Source organism: Salvelinus fontinalis, chromosome 6 (assembly GCF_029448725.1).
Source record: "Salvelinus fontinalis isolate EN_2023a chromosome 6, ASM2944872v1, whole genome shotgun sequence".
NCBI lineage: Eukaryota > Metazoa > Chordata > Actinopteri > Salmoniformes > Salmonidae > Salvelinus > Salvelinus fontinalis.
This window is the reverse complement of record NC_074670.1, coordinates 9102706-9123683: the sequence shown is the minus strand read 5'-3', so window position 1 is coordinate 9123683 and position 20978 is coordinate 9102706. Positions and strand designations below refer to the sequence as shown.

Sequence of the window (20978 nt, the reverse complement as noted above, 5' to 3'; positions counted from 1 at the left end):
TCTATACATGGTCCAACAATGTGATGGGTAAACACCCAGGTGTTGGCACACGGTCTTCTTCAGGGTTACCTGTAGCCCAGAGGGACGTGGGAGCTGTTGGAGAGGAGGACCAGACGCTCAGCCTCCTCCTGGAACTGGTCCACCTCAGCCACCGCCAGGGAACAGGAGCCTGGAGCTGGCCCTGGGGAGGGAAGGGGAGAGAGGGGGGGAGGACCTGGAGACAGAGGAATAGCTCAAACAATTGTTATGTCCAAAATGACACCCTACTCCCTTAAATAATGTAGTAGTTTAGACCAGGGCACCCTACCCACTTAATAATGTAGTAGTTTGGACCAGGGCACCCTACTCCCTTAAATAATGTAGTAGTTTGGACCACGACACCCTATCCCCTTAATAATGTAGTAGTTTAAACCAAGGCACCCTACCCCCTTAATAATGTAATAGTTTGGACCAAGGCACCCTACACCCTTAATAATTTAGTAGTTTAGACCAAGGCACCCTACTCACTTAATAATGTAGTAGTTTGGACCAGGTCACCCTACCCACTTAATAATGTAGTAGTTTGGACCACGACACCCTACCCCCTTAATAATGTAGTAGTTTGGACCAGGGCACCCTACCCCCTTAATAATGTAGTAGTTTAGACCAAGGCACCCTACCCCCTTAATAATGTAGTAGTTTGGACCACGACACCCTACCCCCTTAATAATGTAGTAGTTTAAACCAAGGCACCCTACCCCCTTAATAATGTAATAGTTTGGACCAAGGCACCCTACACCCTTAATAATGTAGTAGTTTAGACCAAGGCACCCTACTCCCTTAATAATGTAGTAGTTTGGACCACGACACCCTACCCCCTTAATAATGTAGTAGTTTGGACCAGGGCACCCTACCCCCTTAATAATGTAGTAGTTTGGACCAGGGCACCCTACCCCCTTAATAATGTAGTAGTTTGGACCACGACACCCTACCCCCTTAATAATGTAGTAGTTTAAACCAAGGCACCCTACCCCCTTAATAATGTAGTAGTTTGGACCACGACACCCTACTCCCTTAATAATGTAGTAGTTTGGACCAAGGCACCCTACCCCCTTAATAATGTAGTAGTTTGGACCAGGGCACCCTACCCCCTTAATAATGTAGTAGTTTGTACCAGGGCACCCTACTCCCTTAAATAATGTAGTAGTTTAGACCAGGGTACCCTACTCCCTTAAATAATGTAGTAGTTTAGACCAAGGCACCCTACCCCCTTAATAATGTAGTAGTTTAGACCACGACACCCTACTCCCTTAATAATGTAGTAGTTTGGACCACGACACCCTACTCCCTTAATAATGTAGTAGTTTGGACCAGGGCACCCTACTCCCTTAATAATGTAGTAGTTTGGACCAGGGCACCCTACCCCCTTAATAATGTAGTAGTTTGGACCAGGGCACCCTACTCCCTTAATAATGTAGTAGTTTGGACCAGGGCACCCTACCCCCTTAATAATGTAGTAGTTTGGACCAGGGCACCCTACTCCCTTAATAATGTAGTAGTTTGGACCACGACACCCTCCTCCCTTAATAATGTAGTAGTTTGGACCAGGGCACCCTACTCCCTTAATAATGTAGTAGTTTGGACCAGGGCACCCTACCCCCTTAATAATGTAGTAGTTTGGACCAGGGCACCCTACTCCCTTAATAATGTAGTAGTTTAGACCAGGGCACCCTACCCCCTTAATAATGTAGTAGTTTGGACCAGGGCACCCTACCCCCTTAATAATGTAGTAGTTTGGACCAGGGCACCCTACCCCCTTAATAATGTAGTAGTTTGGACCAGGGCACCCTACTCCCTTAATAATGTAGTAGTTTGGACCACGACACCCTCCTCCCTTAATAATGTAGTAGTTTGGACCAGGGCACCCTACTCCCTTAAATAATGTAGTAGTTTAGACCAAGGCACCCTACCCCCTTAATAATGTAGTAGTTTGGACCACGACACCCTACTCCCTTAATAATGTAGTAGTTTGGACCAGGGCACCCTACTCCCTTAATAATGTAGTAGTTTGGACCACGACACCCTACCCCCTTAATAATGTAGTAGTTTGGACCAGGGCACCCTACCCCCTTAATAATGTAGTAGTTTGGACCAGGGCACCCTACCCCCTTAGTAATGTAGTAGTTTGGACCAAGGCACCCTACTCCCTTAATAATGTAGTAGTTTGGACCAGGGCACCCTACCCCCTTAATAATGTAGTAGTTTAGACCAGGGCACCCTACCCCCTTAATAATGTAGTAGTTTAGACCAGGGCACCCTACCCCCTTAATAATGTAGTAGTTTGGACCAGGGCACCCTACCCCCTTAATAATGTAGTAGTTTAGACCAGGGCACCCTACCCCCTTAATAATGTAGTAGTTTAGACCAGGGCACCCTACCCCCTTAATAATGTAGTAGTTTGGACCAAGGCACCCTACTCCCTTAATAATGTAGTAGTTTAGACCAGGGCACCCTACTCCCTTAATAATGTAGTAGTTTGGACCAGGGCACCCTACCCACTTAATAATGTAGTAGTTTGGACCAGGACAAGGTAATACAGCTAGATGGACTATACACTATGGACCAGTGAACCGGACACAGATTAAACCTGGTCGTGGACTAAGAAGCGATTTAAATCTCCATGGAACATGTTTTTTAGTCCAGGACTAGGCTTAATCTGTGTCTGATGAGTGGTGGATCTGCCTACTCACACTGAACAGTTTGTCCTACAGGGATAGTGGTGTCTCTCTCTCCCAGGAGGTCCAGACAGAAGCAACTCTTTCCCAGACACTGCAACGCCACGTAGCTCCCGTCCTCCGCACACTTCGGCATGAACACCTCTACCCCAGCAGCCTGGCCTGACTTCACCTTCAAAATGTATCAAAGATTATAAGCATATGCACATCGTAGGTTTACACAGTACAGTACAATGAAATGCTTACTCTCAAGCTCTCTGCACAAACAGCGTAACCAACATGTAAACTTTTCAACCAAGATACAATAAAAAATACAAAGTGAGTTCAAATACAGCACAGAAAGAAGAGTCAGTTCGGTAGTTATTTACAGACAGGATGCAGGTAGAGAAGAGTCAGTACGGTAGTTATTTACAGACAGGATGCAGGTAGGGAAGAGTCAGTACGGTAGTTATTTACAGACAGGATGCAGGTAGGGAAGAGTCAGTACGGTAGTTATTTACAGACAGGATGCAGGTAAAGAAGAGTCAGTACGGTAGTTATTTACAGACAGGATGCAGGTAGAGAAGAGTCAGTACGGTAGTTATTTACAGACAGGATGCAGGTAGAGAAGAGTCAGTACGGTAGTTATTTACAGACAGGATGCAGGTAGAGAAGAGTCAGTACGGTAGTTATTTACAGACAGGATGCAGGTAGAGAAGAGTCAGTACGGTAGTTATTTACAGACAGGATGCAGGTAGGGAAGAGTCAGTACGGTAGTTATTTACAGACAGGATGCAGGTAGGGAAGAGTAGGTACGGTAGTTATTTACAGACAGGATGCAGGTAGAGAAGAGTCAGTACGGTAGTTATTTACAGACAGGATGCAGGTAGGGAAGAGTCAGTACGGTAGTTATTTACAGACAGGATGCAGGTAGAGAAGAGTCAGTACGGTAGTTATTTACAGACAGGATGCAGGTAGAGAAGAGTCAGTACTGTAGTTATTTACAGACAGGATGCAGGTAGAGAAGAGTCAGTACGGTAGTTATTTACAGACAGGATGCAGGTAGAGAAGAGTCAGTACGGTAGTTATTTACAGACAGGATGCAGGTAGAGAAGAGTCAGTACGGTAGTTATTTACAGACAGGATGCAGGTAGGGAAGAGTCAGTACGGTAGTTATTTACAGACAGGATGCAGGTAGGGAAGAGTCAGTACGGTAGTTATTTACAGACAGGATGCAGGTAGGGAATAGTCAGTACGGTAGTTATTTACAGACAGGATGCAGGTAGAGAAGAGTCAGTACGGTAGTTATTTACAGACAGGATGCAGGTAGGGAAGAGTCAGTACGGTAGTTATTTATAGACAGGATGCAGGTAGAGAAGAGTCAGTACGGTAGTTATTTACAGACAGGATGCAGGTAGAGAAGAGTCAGTACGGTAGTTATTTACAGACAGGATGCACAGAAAGAAGAGTCAGTACGGTAGTTATTTACAGACAGGATGCAGGTAGAGAAGAGTCAGTACGGTAGTTATTTACAGACAGGATGCAGGTAGAGAAGAGTCAGTACGGTAGTTATTTACAGACAGGATGCAGGTAGGGAAGAGTCAGTACGGTAGTTATTTACAGACAGGATGCAGGTAGAGAAGAGTCAGTACGGTAGTTATTTACAGACAGGATGCAGGTAGAGAAGAGTCAGTACGGTAGTTATTTACAGACAGGATGCAGGTAGAGAAGAGTCAGTACTGTAGTTATTTACAGACAGGATGCAGGTAGGGAAGAGTCAGTACGGTAGTTATTTACAGACAGGATGCAGGTAGGGAAGAGTCAGTACTGTAGTTATTTACAGACAGGATGCAGGTAGGGAAGAGTAGGTACGGTAGTTATTTACAGACAGGATGCAGGTAGAGAAGAGTCAGTACTGTAGTTATTTACAGACAGGATGCAGGTAGGGAAGAGTCAGTACGGTAGTTATTTACAGACAGGATGCAGGTAGAGAAGAGTCAGTACGGTAGTTATTTACAGACAGGATGCAGGTAGAGAAGAGTCAGTACGGTAGTTATTTACAGACAGGATGCAGGTAGAGAAGAGTCAGTTCGGTAGTTATTTACAGACAGGATGCAGGTAAAGAAGAGTCAGTACAGTAGTTATTTACAGACAGGATGCAGGTAAAGAAGAGTCAGTACGGTAGTTATTTACAGACAGGATGCAGGTAAAGAAGAGTCAGTACGGTAGTTATTTACAGACAGGATGCAGGTAGAGAAGAGTCAGTACTGTAGTTATTTACAGACAGGATGCAGGTAGAGAAGAGTCAGTACGGTAGTTATTTACAGACAGGATGCAGGTAGGGAAGAGTCAGTACGGTAGTTATTTACAGACAGGATGCAGGTAGGGAAGAGTCAGTACTGTAGTTATTTACAGACAGGATGCAGGTAGGGAAGAGTAGGTACGGTAGTTATTTACAGACAGGATGCAGGTAGAGAAGAGTCAGTACTGTAGTTATTTACAGACAGGATGCAGGTAGGGAAGAGTCAGTACGGTAGTTATTTACAGACAGGATGCAGGTAGGGAAGAGTCAGTACGGTAGTTATTTACAGACAGGATGCAGGTAAAGAAGAGTCAGTACGGTAGTTATTTACAGACAGGATGCAGGTAGGGAAGAGTAGGTACGGTAGTTATTTACAGACAGGATGCAGGTAGAGAAGAGTCAGTACGGTAGTTATTTACAGACAGGATGCAGGTAAAGAAGAGTCAGTACAGTAGTTATTTACAGACAGGATGCAGGTAGAGAAGAGTCAGTACGGTAGTTATTTACAGACAGGATGCAGGTAAAGAAGAGTCAGTACGGTAGTTATTTACAGACAGGATGCAGGTAGAGAAGAGTCAGTACGGTAGTTATTTACAGACAGGATGCAGGTAGAGAAGAGTCAGTACAGTAGTTATTTACAGACAGGATGCAGGTAGGGAAGAGTCAGTACGGTAGTTATTTACAGACAGGATGCAGGTAAAGAAGAGTCAGTACGGTAGTTATTTACAGACAGGATGCAGGTAGAGAAGAGTCAGTACGGTAGTTATTTACAGACAGGATGCAGGTAGGGAAGAGTAGGTACGGTAGTTATTTACAGACAGGATGCAGGTAGAGAAGAGTCAGTACGGTAGTTATTTACAGACAGGATGCAGGTAGAGAAGAGTCAGTACGGTAGTTATTTACAGACAGGATGCAGGTAGAGAAGAGTCAGTACGGTAGTTATTTACAGACAGGATGCAGGTAGAGAAGAGTCAGTACGGTAGTTATTTACAGACAGGATGCAGGTAAAGAAGAGTCAGTACAGTAGTTATTTACAGACAGGATGCAGGTAGAGAAGAGTCAGTTCGGTAGTTATTTACAGACAGGATGCAGGTAGGGAAGAGTCAGTACGGTAGTTATTTACAGACAGGATGCAGGTAGAGAAGAGTCAGTACGGTAGTTATTTACAGACAGGATGCAGGTAGGGAAGAGTCAGTACGGTAGTTATTTACAGACAGGATGCAGGTAGAGAAGAGTCAGTACAGTAGTTATTTACAGACAGGATGCAGGTAGAGAAGAGTCAGTTCGGTAGTTATTTACAGACAGGATGCAGGTAGGGAAGAGTCAGTACGGTAGTTATTTACAGACAGGATGCAGGTAGAGAAGAGTCAGTACGGTAGTTATTTACAGACAGGATGCAGGTAGAGAAGAGTCAGTACGGTAGTTATTTACAGACAGGATGCAGGTAGAGAAGAGTCAGTACGGTAGTTATTTACAGACAGGATGCAGGTAGGGAAGAGTCAGTACGGTAGTTATTTACAGACAGGATGCAGGTAGAGAAGAGTCAGTACGGTAGTTATTTACAGACAGGATGCAGGTAGGGAAGAGTCAGTACGGTAGTTATTTACAGACAGGATGCAGGTAGAGAAGAGTCAGTACGGTAGTTATTTACAGACAGGATGCAGGTAGAGAAGAGTCAGTACGGTAGTTATTTACAGACAGGATGCAGGTAGAGAAGAGGCAGTACGGTAGTTATTTACAGACCGGATGCAGGTAAAGAAGAGTCAGTACGGTAGTTATTTACAGACAGGATGCAGGTAGAGAAGAGTCAGTTCGGTAGTTATTTACAGTCGTGCTGGAGGAGTGTCATAAAGTAATTACCTTCTGGGCAACCGCTCGCTCCCTCTCGCATCTTGACAGACACCTTGGCCTTTGACCATTGGAACGTGACCCCGTGACCTCCTGACCCTGGGGGTCAGCACACCAACACTCCGAGCCTTGGCACTGGATCTCCTGATACTGTCCTCTGTCATCACAGCTGGGCACGTACAGGGCAGAGGGCTCCCTCTCACAACCAGCAGCACCGGACTGGGCGCTCTCAAACAGGACCCTGAACAGCTCCCCTTTTCAATTCAAAGGATTTTCATTTATTTGGGTAAAAAAACAACTAATACAGTAAGAGGTACAGTGGATCCCCAGTGGACAGCACATTTATCTAAACACTTGTTTCCAAAGAGGTCCTCGATGGTAGAAACAAATAGCTTGTAATGATTTTTAAAAGTCAAGACGAAGTTACAAAACAAACCTAGCTGGGTGTTGTCCTCGGCTTTGGATAAGAGGATGGTTTGGCGTAGGATGGAGAGGAAGTCTCTGTTCTCCAGGGTGGAGCTGATGAGTTTAACCAGATCTTGGTTGTTTGTCAGATTGGCTTGACTGAAACTCAACGTGCCGCTGACACCGACGGCCCCAGTGAAGTTAAACATCCCAGCGTTTCCTAAGAACTTTCCTCCGAACAGGTTCTCCTGGAGTCTCTTGGGGTTGGAGGCTAGAGCTAGGGCCTTGAGGGCCATGGCCCCACTAGGGAACATCCCTTGGATCGTCTCAGCCAGGATGTCTCCTAAATCGGATCGCTCAGAAAGGGACTCTACAAGAGACCCCAGCAGGAGCTGTTGGAGTTGGGGGCTGCATGGAGACAGGGGGCTTGGGGCTGGGTGTGTCTGTGAGTCCTTGGCTGATGGCACCTGACCTGAGGGGCCGGAGAGGAGCCTGGAGAGGGCCTGGCGACGCTCAGAGGTACAGTCCTTCACTCCAGCACCTGGGTTCAGTAGAGGGAAAATGGCATGTTTCTAGGAATTGTCTGTAGGCCTAAAATATTGACTGTTGTTTTTTAATGGCTTCTATGTACAGCATGATAACCAAATGAATTTCCCCCTGTGGGATAATAACGTTACCTGAAATGAAAATACAAAACACAGATAAGCTTTCATTCAGTAAGCGATTATTGAGGTGTGCTCTCTGTCTGCACAGTCAATGGTATTGTACTGTTGGTTTGGAACACCTAAATGGTGTTCATTATTATTTGAAACCAACAACACTGTTCCTTAGTTACCACAGTCAGGGGATCGTCCATGTTGTCGTGTCCCAAAGATCTCCTTCCCTGTGGGGTCGACACACCAGCACTGCCCACCCGCCTGGCACTGGGTTGGCACGTAACCCCCGTTGGAAGCACAGGACGGCACAAACACATTGCCAGCTTGGGCACCAGCGGATTGCTCGCTCTCACAAGGGCTGGGGCCTACATGACAGATAGAGGGAGAGAGAGAAAATTAAACACAGGAAATATAATGGAAACCAGAGGAGGCTGGTTACGGGAGGACAGCTTATAATGATAGCAGGAATAAAGTGAATGGTATCAAACACATGGAAAGAGCGTGTTTAACGTGTTTGATTCCAGTCTAGTTATTCGCTATGAGTCCGTCCTACAAATGAAAGTGCCACCAGCCACCACTGATAGAAACGATGCCAGATTGATGACACTAACGTACATCTGAACCTGCCACTCATCGCCAGCTGGATGGCCAGGAATCTCCTCTGTAGGATGCGGTACATGTTGGTCTGGGAGAAGGAGCGGCCTGGTTCCAGACCTGAAAAGGCTGTGTCATACACCTCATCTAGCAGCAGCTCCACACCTGAACACAGGGAAACAAGGATTTGACTAACACACACTGTTTAATTCATTGTAATCAGAGGGCTGATATAAATACTATGCATGTCAGTCTCTCTTGGTTAAGAGTTGAGGAGAGACTGACTGCATCACTTTTTAAAAACATTTTTATAAGAAACATTGTGTTGAAAATCACAAATTGTTTGCATAGTCAACTTAGACACAGTTCTGACACACACACTTATCCCACCAGACATGCCACCAGGGGTCTTTTCAAAGTCCCCAAATCCAGAACAAAATCAAGAAAGCGTACAGTATTATACAGAGCCATGATTGCATCCGTTCCATCTCATAATGCTCAAATAAACAGCAAACCTGGTTTCAAAAACAGATATAATAACACCTCACAACACCTCTCCTCTATTTGACCCAGATATTGTGTGTGTTTCTACTAATATGTGATATTTTTAATGTATGTAGTTCTGTCGTTGAGCTGTTCTTGTCTGTTAATGTTCTGTATTATGTCATATTTCATGTTCTGTGTGCACCCCAGGAAGAGTAGCTGCTGCTTTCTCAACAGCTAACGGGGATCCTAATAAAATACAAATACCAAATAGTTATTTAAAAATATCTATTTCTGATTCTTGATGAAAATCCAGTTAAGAGTTATTGTAAATAATGGTTCCTGCGTGTGTGTGTGTGTGGGTGTGTGTGTGTGTGTCACCTGTTGATGTAGCATCTATCTCACCTGTGCTGGGGAGCTCCCTGCCTCTGCTGTCAGCACAGAAACAGTAACTGGACACCTCTGGGAACGTCTGTCTGAAGCTGCTGAACGTCTGGAATACTTTAGGGAACCTGTGGAAGATATCACACCTCTTCACACTTCACGCTGTATAAAATAGGCTAATAGAAGAGTAAAATACATGACAGTACTCTATAATACTAATTATAATACTACAATACTAATTATAGTACTATAATATACAGTACATGAAGATGACAAAGCCATTCAAGTTATCATGGAGGAACTCATTAAAGTTGTAATGAGTCAGCTCTTCCACGAAGATGGAAAGTATTTCTTTAACTTACGACATTGATTCACATACAATACTCTCTTCAAGAGCGCCTGCCTTGACGGTAAAAGGAAGCCTCAAAATAAAGATTTCATGTACTAAGTCGTCGCCATCAACCTTTTATTTGTTTTGCCGATATTAAAAAGGAATCACTTCCTTTATGTTTTTTGATCTTTGAGTCATTTGAGAAATGTCTGCTGGCAGGAAGTTAAGACCAGTTCCTGAGAGGTTTTACAGGACCAGGAACAACTTGACTCTTGACCCCTTGGCTGGAGCCTGGAGTGATAACAGAGACAGTCCTGGCCAGGCTGGGGGCCAATCATGCAAAGAGTTCACTGCACAAGCCCGGGTGCAAACACTAAGTAGGGAATATGATGGCAGTTGTTGCCTAGAGACAGATGTCAAAACATCCGCTAGCCAGAAATAGACACAAGACAAAAAGTATTATTATAAAATTATAATTCAAGGTCTGAAAGTAGACATTTTTGTGTAGGCCTCTGTGGTAAGGGTTGGAATTTTTGCAGCTGCGCTAACTAAGAAGGACTGAAAACCCTCCACATAAAGGAGAGGAACGTCATACACCTCCATAAGACTTACAACGTGTCAACTATTTGTCCAAATCCACATTCCAGATGAAAAGTTTACATATTGGTGGACTATCTGAAACATCTGGAATGACTACATTGTTTACTTTAGACACTGTGAAACATTTCTAATGAATGTGGGGCGGCAGATAGCCTAGTGGTAAGAGCATTGGACTAGTAACCGAAAGGTTGAAAAATCAAATCCCCGAGCTGACAAGGTATAACTCTGTGGTTCTGCACCTGAACAGTTAACCCACTGTTCCTCGGCCATCATTGAAAATAAGAAGTTGTTCTTTTAACTGACTTGCCTAGTTGAATAAAGGTAAAATAAAATAAAAATATGTGAAATCTGAAAATTCCAATAAGTTCCCAGGAGACCAAGCGTCTCCATTCCTCATAACATGTTCCAGTCACCATACACAAGAATAGGATCCTTTCAGGTCAGAAATGTAGAGCGAGGAGGGGAAAATAAAGTGAATTTGGGCTCCCAGTTCTCCTGTCAGCGCATCAGTGGTCTAAATCCTGTCCACAGGTCTAAGCATTACACTCCCATCTAGCGGCAGATACTATAAAAAGCTTTGTACAAAACCTGTCTCACTCACACACAGAATCCCAATGCACAGCCAGGTCAAAGCAAACCTCCAGCAGTGTGTTTGTGTGAGTGAGTGATAGATGAGATCCCAATGCACAGCCAGGTCAAAGCAAACCCCCAGCAGTGTGTTTGTGTGAGTGAGTGATAGATGAGATCCCAATGCACAGCCAGGTCAAAGCAAACCCCCAGCAGTGTGTTTGTGTGAGTGAGTGATAGATGAGATCCCAATGCACAGCCAGGTCAAAGCAAACCCCCAGCAGTGTGTTTGTGTGAGTGAGTGATAGATGAGATCCCAATGCACAGCCAGGTCAAAGCAAACCTCCAGCAGTGTGTTTGTGTGAGTGAGTGATAGATGAGATTCCAACGGTCTAACAGGGAACGTCAGCGTCCCAAACGGTACACTATTCCCCTGATATAGTGCACTACTTTTGACAAGAGCCCTATGGACCCTGGTCAAAAGTAGTGCACTACACATACGGAATAGGCTGTCATTTGGGGCGCAAAATTAGAGTGCATATCTTTCCCTTCCAGGCACTCACCTGTTGAACGTGTGCAGCAGGTCCAAGACCATCCTGTCAGTGGTGTTGACAAACTTGCACTGCACGGACAGGAAGGAGCCATCGGCCGAGCACTGAGGGGGGGAGCGCTCCCCGACGCCGTGGAGGAGACGCCTCGACCTCACCTCACAGCTGCTTGGGCCTGAGGGAAAAGGTCCTTCTGATCAGCTCTAGTCATTTATATATTACTGTGCGGCTAAGTTGGTAGAGCATGGCACTTGCAACGTCAGGATTTGAGGGTTCGATTCCCGCTGGGGCCACCCATTAGAAAATGGATGCACCTAAGTCATAAATGACATATCAATACACAACACATCCTGCTCCTAACTAACTCACACCGAGAGGGCTTTCCGTTCTGCCGGGTCCCGTAGATCTCCATGCCTTCCAGGTCTACACACCAGCACTGTCCCCGGGCGCTGTCACACTGCACCGCCTGGTACTCCCCAGAGGCCTGGCACTGGGGCACCGGGGGGGCATCGCCACTCAGCAGGGCCTGCTGTCTGTGGAGCTGGCAGGACGTCAGACCTGTGGGAGGAGGAAGAGGAGGTCAATGATGATAAACAGCATTTACATAGTCCATCTCAAAAGGTCCTGGCTAGGGTTCCCGAGGGGAATTCATCCATCTAGCACCAATGTGGTTTCACGTTAAAACAGATATTTCCAGGAAGAGGGGCGTTCTGCTCACAGTACACAGCTGATCCGTTCTGTCTGGTTCCAGAGATCTCAGCTCCCTCAGCGTTCACACACCAGCACCCACCACCAGCACCGCTGCACTGGACGTGTCTGGAGTACACAACAGTTAGAAGAGAGTAGGGAACAGCGGTCCGCTTCCCAAATGGCACCCTATTCCCGGCATAGTGCACTACGTTTGAAGTAGTGCACAACATAGGGATTGGGAATAGGGTACCATTTGGGACAAATTCAGGGAAATTGCTTCTTTACTGTCCTGGCTATCTTTACTGTCCTGGATAGCTTTAGAGTCCTGGATAGCTTTTCTGTCCTGGGTAGCTTTACCGTCCTGGTTAGCGTTACCGTCCTGGCTAGCTTTACCGTCCTGGCTAGCTTTACCCGTCCTGGCTAGCTTTACCGTCCTGGCTAGCTTGTGTCATATACAGCACTGTCAGGTATACCTGAATCTCCCGTCCTCTGAGCACTGGGGGACATGGTCTTGTTGCCGGGCAGAACTACCACCACGTAGCGACTCACACTGACTCAGGGTCTCAGACTCCAGTTGGTATTCTGAAAACAGCAGCAAATACAATTTAGTCGTTCAAAACTGTGTCCATTTCTTTGTGGGGAAATTAAATATGTTGTATTTGGCGTACAGGCATATGGTTCATACACACAGGAAACATAAACACAGCCTAAATGATAGTATAATAAATACACTACATCATCAAAAGTGTGTGGACACCTGCTCGTCCAACACCTCATTCCAAAATCAAGGATATCATTATGGAGTTGGTCCCCCCCTTTGCTGCTATAACAGCCTCCACTCTTCTGGGAAGGCTTTCCACTAGATGTTGGAACATTGCTGTGGGGGCTTGCATCCATTCAGCCACAAGAGCATTAGTGAGGTCGGGCACTGATGTTGGGCGATTTGGCCTGGCTCGCAGTCGGCTTTCCAATTCATCCCAAAGGTGTTTGATGGGGTCAGGAACCTGTGCAGGCCAGTCAAGTTTTTTCATACTGAACTTGACAAACCATTTCTATAGGGACGATGGCATTGTCATGCTGAAAAACAGGAAAGGGCTTTCCCCAAACTGTTGCCACAAAAGTTGGAAACACAGAATCGTGTAGAATGTCATTGTTTTCTGTAGCGTTAAGCTTTCCCCTCACTGGAATTAAAGGGCCTAGCCTGAACCATGAAAACAGTCCCAGGCAATTATTCCTTTTCCACCAAACTTTACAGTTGGCACTATGCTTTGTGGTAGGTAGGACCAAACCCAGATTCGTCCGTTGGACTACCAGATGGTGAAGCGTGATTCATCACTCCAGAGAACATGTTTCCACTGCTCCAGAGTCCAATGACGGCGAGCGTAATACAACTCCAGCCGTGGCTTGGCATTGTGATCTTAGGCTTGTGAGCGGCTGCTCGGCCATGAAAACACATTTCACGAAGCTCCCGACGAACAGTTATTGTGCTGACATTGCTTTCAGAGGCAGTTTGGAACTCGGTAGCGAGTGTTGCAACCGAGGACACAAGATTTTTTTTGCACTACGTGCTTCAGCACTTGGCGGTCCCGTTCTGTGAGCTTGTGTGGCCTACCACTTCACAGCTGAGCCGTTGTTTCTCCTAGACGCTTCCACTTCACAATAACAGCACTTACAGTTGACCGTTGCAGCTCTAGCAGGGCAGAGATTTGACAAACTGACATGTTGGAAAGGTGGCATCCTATGACGGTCACTGAGAGAGAAAGTCACTGAGCTCATCAGTAAGGCCATTTTAGTGTCAATGTTTGTCTATGGAGATTGCATGGCGGTGTGCTTGATTTTATACAGGCTGAAATAGCCGAATCCACTAATTTGAAGTCTACATAGTTTTGAATATATAGTGGATATACAAGATATACAAATAATGATAAACATAGAAAAAGCATCATCCGAAATAAGAGGTTTAAATTACAGCTTAAAATAACTTAAAATATTCAAAAATCCAAGATAAACTAAGAGCCCTAAGGACGGTGTTACCTGAAATCTTCCCCTCAGACAGACAGAGGCAGCACAGCAGTATGAAGATCTCAACCAGGCTCATCATCTTCCTCAATCTGTCCGTCCGTTGAACTGTGAGGAGACTGGGACTAAACCTCTGGATTTATACCATCAGTGTTATCTGCAATGTCATCCTCCCCTAGGTAGTCACCGCACTCAGGAAGGAGTGTGTGACACGTGGTCCTCACTTGCCAAACATGGAACACTCAGGTGTGTTTGGAACAATGGAAGTTCTGGAACATTCTAGTGGGAGCAGCCAAGCCTGAGACTCTGAGGGCCATCAGAAGGGAGGAGTTGCTCATGCAAGACTTGACCTGGGATGCATTAGAAACCTAGAAACCAAATCGGAAGAAAACGGACAGAAACGTCAGAGGGACTATCTGAATCTGTCCAATAAGAACCTGTTGTTTACGTTGCAAAACATTTTTCTACAGTTTACACTAATAAATACGACCCAGGTGAACATGACTTGCACCTTCAGGACGATGCTCTTTCAAGAGCCAACGGACGACAGGTTTCTGAAGTCAAATGACATAAAACATGGAAAACAAGGCCAGCAACAGACAACACAAATTAACAATTGAATGTGTAACAGTATAACACACACACAGCAACTTTGTAATATATAATTTAAAATAATAACTGTAAGACGAGATATAAAATATCCAGAATATCTTTTTTAATGGCATTGTACATGTAGTAAATCACATAAAGAACCGGTCTTAAATAAACTCTTAATGTACAGCTGGTATATGTCAATAAAAATCTACTTTGTTTTATACCCTAGCGGCTGGTTCTAAAACACTTTTTATACAGGTTCATAGAAACGCTAAATAAACAGTCATTTTTCTTCAAGTATATTTTATCCTCTTATGTCTTCTATAGATGTTTCCTCCTCTTTACAGTCATAGAAACTGTACATAAAATGACCCAACAACAGCAATCAACACATTGCTTTTTAATACACATTTACATCCAGCTGGCAATTTAGCTTCAAACGTGTCCACTTAGAAGACATTGTGGTGTTATGTGATGTAGCAGCCATACTGGGGCCGCACTGAAAGCATCAAAAACCCCACAGACAGAGGTAACGTCCCCAAATGGCACCCTATTCCCTACACGGCGCACTACTTTTGAACAGGCTCCATAGGGCTCTGGTCAAAAGTAGTGCACTACATAGGGAATAGGGTGCCATTTCGGGACGTATACACACACAGAGACAAACGTGCCACAGATGTCCCGTGACATCAAGGCCATTTCGTGGTTGTCATGGAGATATCCTGAAGACACACAGTCGTATGTCTGTCTGTGGATTGGGTTCATTATATACACCAGTAAAATATACTCATCCCATGTTGAATCAGTGAGAACGATAACATTGTAAACTTGGTGGGTCATACTTTCAGACTTGGCACATAAGAGAATGAAAGTTAATGATTGTAAAAGGTGGCAATAGATTCCTGAAATGAAATCAGAATTCAGTCGCTAAATGACTGATGTCAGCACTGGTTTTTTAACAAACCAACTAACCATAGTGTGAACTTGAGGGGGAACTGGAAATGTTAAAACATCTCAAACTAGTTTCAGACCACGCTTCCAGAACAGAACAGATTTCTGGCAGGTTAAAGCTTGCTACAATATCATCTAACAATCACCATGGTGATTTAGTTTTTGCATTAACTCATATCACACAAGCACGGCTTCTACAGCTCTCCTCCTACTGAGGCAAGAGAGTGATGGGATGTTTCCCAAATGGACCCCTATATTCCCTACATACTATAGTGTACTACGGTCTAAAGTAGTGCACTATAAAGGGAATAGGGTTCTATTTGAGACGGGCCCATGATGAGGTAATCTCATTGCATTTTAATAATCTCATTTAATTAAATTGAATTTCAGCTATATCATAGAATGCGTGTGAACAATTTAATGTACGTGGACAAACCCTCCTTCCTGGTGGACAAACCCTCCTTCCTGGTGGACAAACCCTCCTTCCTGGTGGACAAACCCTCCCTGGTTATGAAACCGTTGCGGGAACTTCATAACAGGAAGTCTGAGTTAAAACAAAAAAACATTCTGGGCCCTACAAACTAACACTGTATTAAACTGGTACTTTTCATCCAGAAGTCCCATTTCGTCAAACTCAATACTTGTCAGTTACTCCAACTCAAAACACTCTTCTTTCTAATACCAAGAGTCCACTGGACTCAACTCTTTCCTGTTGGTCTCTATACATCCATTCATCCCCCTTGTATTGATCCAACTGAAGCTTCCCTCCCACAGTCTGTCTAGGAGGAGGAGGTGTGCTCAGTTTGACAGTTTATGGACAACAGCAGACGGTGTCCTTCGGTGCCAGAGAGAGAGGACGGGGTTCACCCTGGGTTTGGATAGGACTCTCCTCTGTGAAGACACCAGATGCCTAGTGCTGTTGCCATGCTAACCCGGGCCAGACTCAGACAGAACACAGGGTGCTCATCTGTTGCACCTTGCTCAGGTCTGTGAGGAGCTGCTTGATGCGGTGTTGAAGCTGAGGCAGCCTGGCCAGGGGGTCCGGAGGCTCCAACTCCCCACTGAGGTCCAGCCAGCTCTCCAACACTGAGGGACGCAGAGAGAGAGACACGGTTAGGATCTAATAAGTTAAGAACCAGTTCCTCCTTAATTTACAATGGGGCCATTACCTCCCACTGCTTTGATATTATTAGCCAATAGGATAGGACAGTGTATTATTAGTCTATAGGATGAGACAGTGTATTATTAGTCAATAGGATAGGACAGTGTATTATTAGTGTATAGGATAGGACAGTGTATTATTAGTCAATATGATAGGGCAGTGTATTATTAGTGTATAGGATAGGGCAGTGTATTATTAGTCTATAGGATAGGACAGTGTATTATTAGTTTATAGGATAGGACAGTGTATTATTAGTGTATAGGATAGGACAGTGTATTATTAGTGTATAGGATAGGGCAGTGTATTATTAGTCTATAGGATAGGACAGTGTATTATTAGTTTATAGGATAGGACAGTGTATTATTAGTGTATAGGATAGGACAGTGTATTATTAGTGTATAGGATAGGACAGTGTATTATTAGTCTATAGGATAGGACAGTGTATTATTAGTTTATAGGATAGGACAGTGTATTATTAGTTTATAGGATAGGGCAGTGTATTATTAGTGTATAGGATAGGGCAGTGTATTATTAGTGTATAGGATAGGACAGTGTATTATTAGTGTATAGGATAGGACAGTGTATTATTAGTGTATAGGATAGGGCAGTGTATTATTAGTGTATAGGATAGGACAGTGTATTATTAGTGTATAGGATAGGACAGTGTATTATTAGCCAATAGGATAGGGCAGTGTATTATTAGTGTATAGGATAGGACAGTGTATTATTAGTCAATAGGATAGGGCAGTGTATTATTAGTGTATATGATAGGACAGTGTATTATTAGTGTATAGGATAGGACAGTGTAGTATTAGTTTATAGGATAGGGCAGTGTATTATTAGTGTATAGGATAGGACAGTGTATTATTAGTGTATAGGATAGGGCAGTGTATTATTAGTGTATAAGATAGGACAGTGTATTATTAGTGTATATGATAGGACAGTGTATTATTAGTGTATAGGATAGGGCAGTGTAGTATTAGTGTATAGGATAGGACAGTGTAGTATTAGTGTATAGGATAGGGCAGTGTATTATTAGTGTATAGGATAGGGCAGTGTATTATTAGTGTATATGATAGGACAGTGTATTTATTGGACCACCAGGCCACCCCATTTACCATCAAGCTCCTTTTCTAGACCACCCAAACCACCCCATTTACCATCAAGCTCCTTCTCTAGACCACCCAGAACACCCCATTTACCATCAAGCTCCTTCTCTAGACCACCCAGACCACCCCATTTACCATCAAGCTCCTTTTCTAGACCACCCAAACCACCCCATTTACCATCAAGCTCCTTCTCTAGACCACCCAGAACACCCCATTTACCATCAAGCTCTTTTTCTAGACCACCCAAACCACCCCATTTACCATCAAGCTCCTTCTCTAGACCACCCAGACCACCCCATTTACCATCAAGCTCTTTCTCTAGACCACCCAGACCACCCCATTTACCACCAAGCTCCTTCTCTAGACCACCCAGACCACCCCATTTACCATCAAGCTCTTTCTCTAGACCACCCAGACCACCCCATTTACCATCAAGCTCCTTCTCTAGACCACCCAATTTACCATCAAGCTCCTTCTCTATGAGGTCCATCCTGCCTGCCACCTGGTTCTGCACATCTTCTATGTGAGTGAGGAGGTTCATCTGCCACTGGAGACAGTTCCTGGCATGTTCCACTGAGTCTGGTCCCCTCTCGTTCAGACAGCCAGGCACAGCCAGGGAGCCAGGCACAGCCAGGGAGCCTGGCACAGCCAGGGCAGTTGTCTTCTGTTGACAACACACAGCATTAACTCAACCACAAAAATCAAATCAAAATTGATCAACACATTTTACAGTTATATATATTTAAAAAATTAAAAAGCCAGTAGCCTAGTGGTTAGAGAGGCGAGAGAGCAAAGAGAGGGTTGCCAGTTTGAATCCCGGGTCTGACAGGAAAAATCTGTCCCGGAAGTGAGCTGGCAACTCGGAGGGGTTACATGTATCAAACCCTAGATACCACGGCTTGCCGTTGTGCACTTAACTCCATGGGCACCTCCTGTTCCTACCTCTTCATGTAGTGTATTGTCTTTAGGTTGAGATAAACAGTCCCCTGTTCCTACCTCTCCATGTAGTGTATTGTCTTTAGGAGAGGTTGAGATAAACAGTCTCCTGTTCCTACCTCTCCATGTAGTGTATTGTCTTTAGGAGAGGTTGGGATAAACAGTCCCCTGTTCCTACCTCTCCATGTAGTGTATTGTCTTTAGGAGAGGTTGAGATACACAGTCCCCTGTTCCTACCTCTCCATGTAGTGTATTGTCTTTAGGAGAGGTTGAGATAAACAGTCCCCTGTTCCTACCTCTTCATGTAGTGTATTGTCTTTAGGAGAGGTTGGGATAAACAGTCCCCTGTTCCTACCTCTCCATGTAGTGTATTGTCTTTAGGAGAGGTTGGGATAAACAGTCCCCTGTTCCTACCTCTTCATGTAGTGTATTGTCTTTAGGTTGAGATAAACAGTCCCCTGTTCCTACCTCTTCATGTAGTGTATTGTCTTTAGGTTGAGATAAACAGTCCCCTGTTCCTACCTCTCCATGTAGTGTATTGTCTTTAGGAGAGGTTGGGATAAACAGTCCCCTGTTCCTACCTCTTCATGTAGTGTATTGTCTTTAGGTTGAGATAAACAGTCCCCTGTTCCTACCTCTTCATGTAGTGTATTGTCTTTAGGTTGAGATAAACAGTCCCCTGTTCCTACCTCTTCATGTAGTGTATTGTCTTTAGGAGAGGTTGGGATAAACAGTCCCCTGTTCCTACCTCTCCATGTAGTGTATTGTCTTTAAACAGTCCCCTGTTCCTACCTCTTCATGTAGTGTATTGTCTTTAGGTTGAGATAAACAGTCCCCTGTTCCTACCTCTTCATGTAGTGTATTGACTTTAGGAGAGGTTGGGATAAACAGTCCCCTGTTCCTACCTCTTCATGTAGTGTATTGTCTTTAGGAGAGGTTGAGATAAACAGTCCCCTGTTCCTACCTCTCCATGTAGTGTATTGTCTTTAGGTTGGGATAAACAGTCCCCTGTTCCAACCTCTCCATGTAGTGTATTGTCTTTAGGAGAGGTTGAGATAAACAGTCCCCTGTTCCTACCTCTTCATGTAGTGTATTGTCTTTAGGTTGGGATAAACAGTCCCCTGTTCCTACCTCTCCATGTAGTGTATTGTCTTTAGGAGAGGTTGAGATAAACAGTCCCCTGTTCCTACCTCTCCATGTAGTGTATTGTCTTTAGGTTGGGATAAACAGTCCCCTGTTCCTACCTCTCCATGTAGTGTATTGTCTTTAGGAGAGGTTGGGATAAACAGTCCCCTGTTCCTACCTCTTCATGTAGTGTATTGTCTTTAGGAGAGGTTGGGATAAACAGTCCCCTGTTCCTACCTCTCCATGTAGTGTATTGTCTTTAGGAGAGGTTGGGATAAACAGTCCCCTGTTCCTACCTCTTCATGTAGTGTATTGTCTTTAGGTTGAGATAAACAGTCCCCTGTTCCTACCTCTCCATGTAGTGTATTGTCTTTAGGAGAGGTTGGGATAAACAGTCCCCTGTTCCTACCTCTCCATGTAGTGTATTGTCTTTAGGAGAGGTTGGGATAAACAGTCCCCTGTTCCTACCTCTTCATGTAGTGTATTGTCTTTAGGTTGAGATAAACAGTCCCCTGTTCCTACCTCTTCATGTAGTGTATTGTCTTTAGGTTGAGATAAACAGTCCCCTGTTCCTACCTCTCCATGTAGTGTATTGTCTTTAGGAGAGGTTGGGATAAACAGTCCCCTGTTCCTACCTCTCCATGTAGTGTATTGTCTTTAGGTTGAGATAAACAGTCCCCTGTTCCTACCTCTCCATGTAGTGTATTGTCTTTAGGTTGAGATAAACAGTCCCCTGTTCCTACCTCTTCATGTAGTGTATTGTCTTTAGGAGAGGTTGGGATAAACAGTCTCCTGTTCCTACCTCTTCATGTAGTGTATTGTCTTTAGGTTGAGATAAACAGTCCCCTGTTCCTACCTCTTCATGTAGTGTATTGTCTTTAGGTTGAGATAAACAGTCCCCTGTTCCTACCTCTTCATGTAGTGTATTGTCTTTAGGTTGAGATAAACAGTCCCCTGTTCCTACCTCTTCATGTAGTGTAT

General features: G+C 44.4%; 2 protein-coding genes across 11 annotated transcripts in view; both read right to left on the bottom strand.

Moving 5' to 3' along the window:
• The window catches only part of LOC129856778 (thyroglobulin-like), an 83381-nt gene extending 69179 nt beyond the window's left edge, over window positions 1–14202 (bottom strand). Inside the window, exons 1-12 of the mRNA XM_055924495.1 lie at window positions 14136–14202; window positions 12575–12683; window positions 12130–12227; window positions 11781–11969; window positions 11427–11586; window positions 9387–9493; window positions 8520–8663; window positions 8084–8269; window positions 7280–7789; window positions 6856–7097; window positions 2730–2886; window positions 70–214 (exon numbers count right to left, since the gene is read on the bottom strand). Coding sequence (XP_055780470.1) covers window positions 70–214; window positions 2730–2886; window positions 6856–7097; window positions 7280–7789; window positions 8084–8269; window positions 8520–8663; window positions 9387–9493; window positions 11427–11586; window positions 11781–11969; window positions 12130–12227; window positions 12575–12683; window positions 14136–14202 — 2114 coding nt within the window. The remainder of the gene's footprint in view (window positions 1–69; window positions 215–2729; window positions 2887–6855; window positions 7098–7279; window positions 7790–8083; window positions 8270–8519; window positions 8664–9386; window positions 9494–11426; window positions 11587–11780; window positions 11970–12129; window positions 12228–12574; window positions 12684–14135) is intronic.
• Window positions 14203–14813: 611 nt separating this feature from the next.
• The window catches only part of LOC129856955 (PHD finger protein 20-like protein 1), a 35501-nt gene continuing 29336 nt past the window's right edge, over window positions 14814–20978 (bottom strand). For 9 of the 10 annotated variants that reach the window (XM_055924749.1, XM_055924754.1, XM_055924755.1 and 6 more), the window contains 2 exons: window positions 18399–18600; window positions 14814–16751 (listed from right to left, as the gene is read on the bottom strand). In XM_055924749.1, the coding sequence (XP_055780724.1) occupies window positions 16609–16751; window positions 18399–18600 (345 nt within the window). In that variant the 3' untranslated portion in view covers window positions 14814–16608. The remainder of the gene's footprint in view (window positions 16752–18398; window positions 18601–20978) is intronic. The other variant, XM_055924751.1, reaches the window with a different exon arrangement.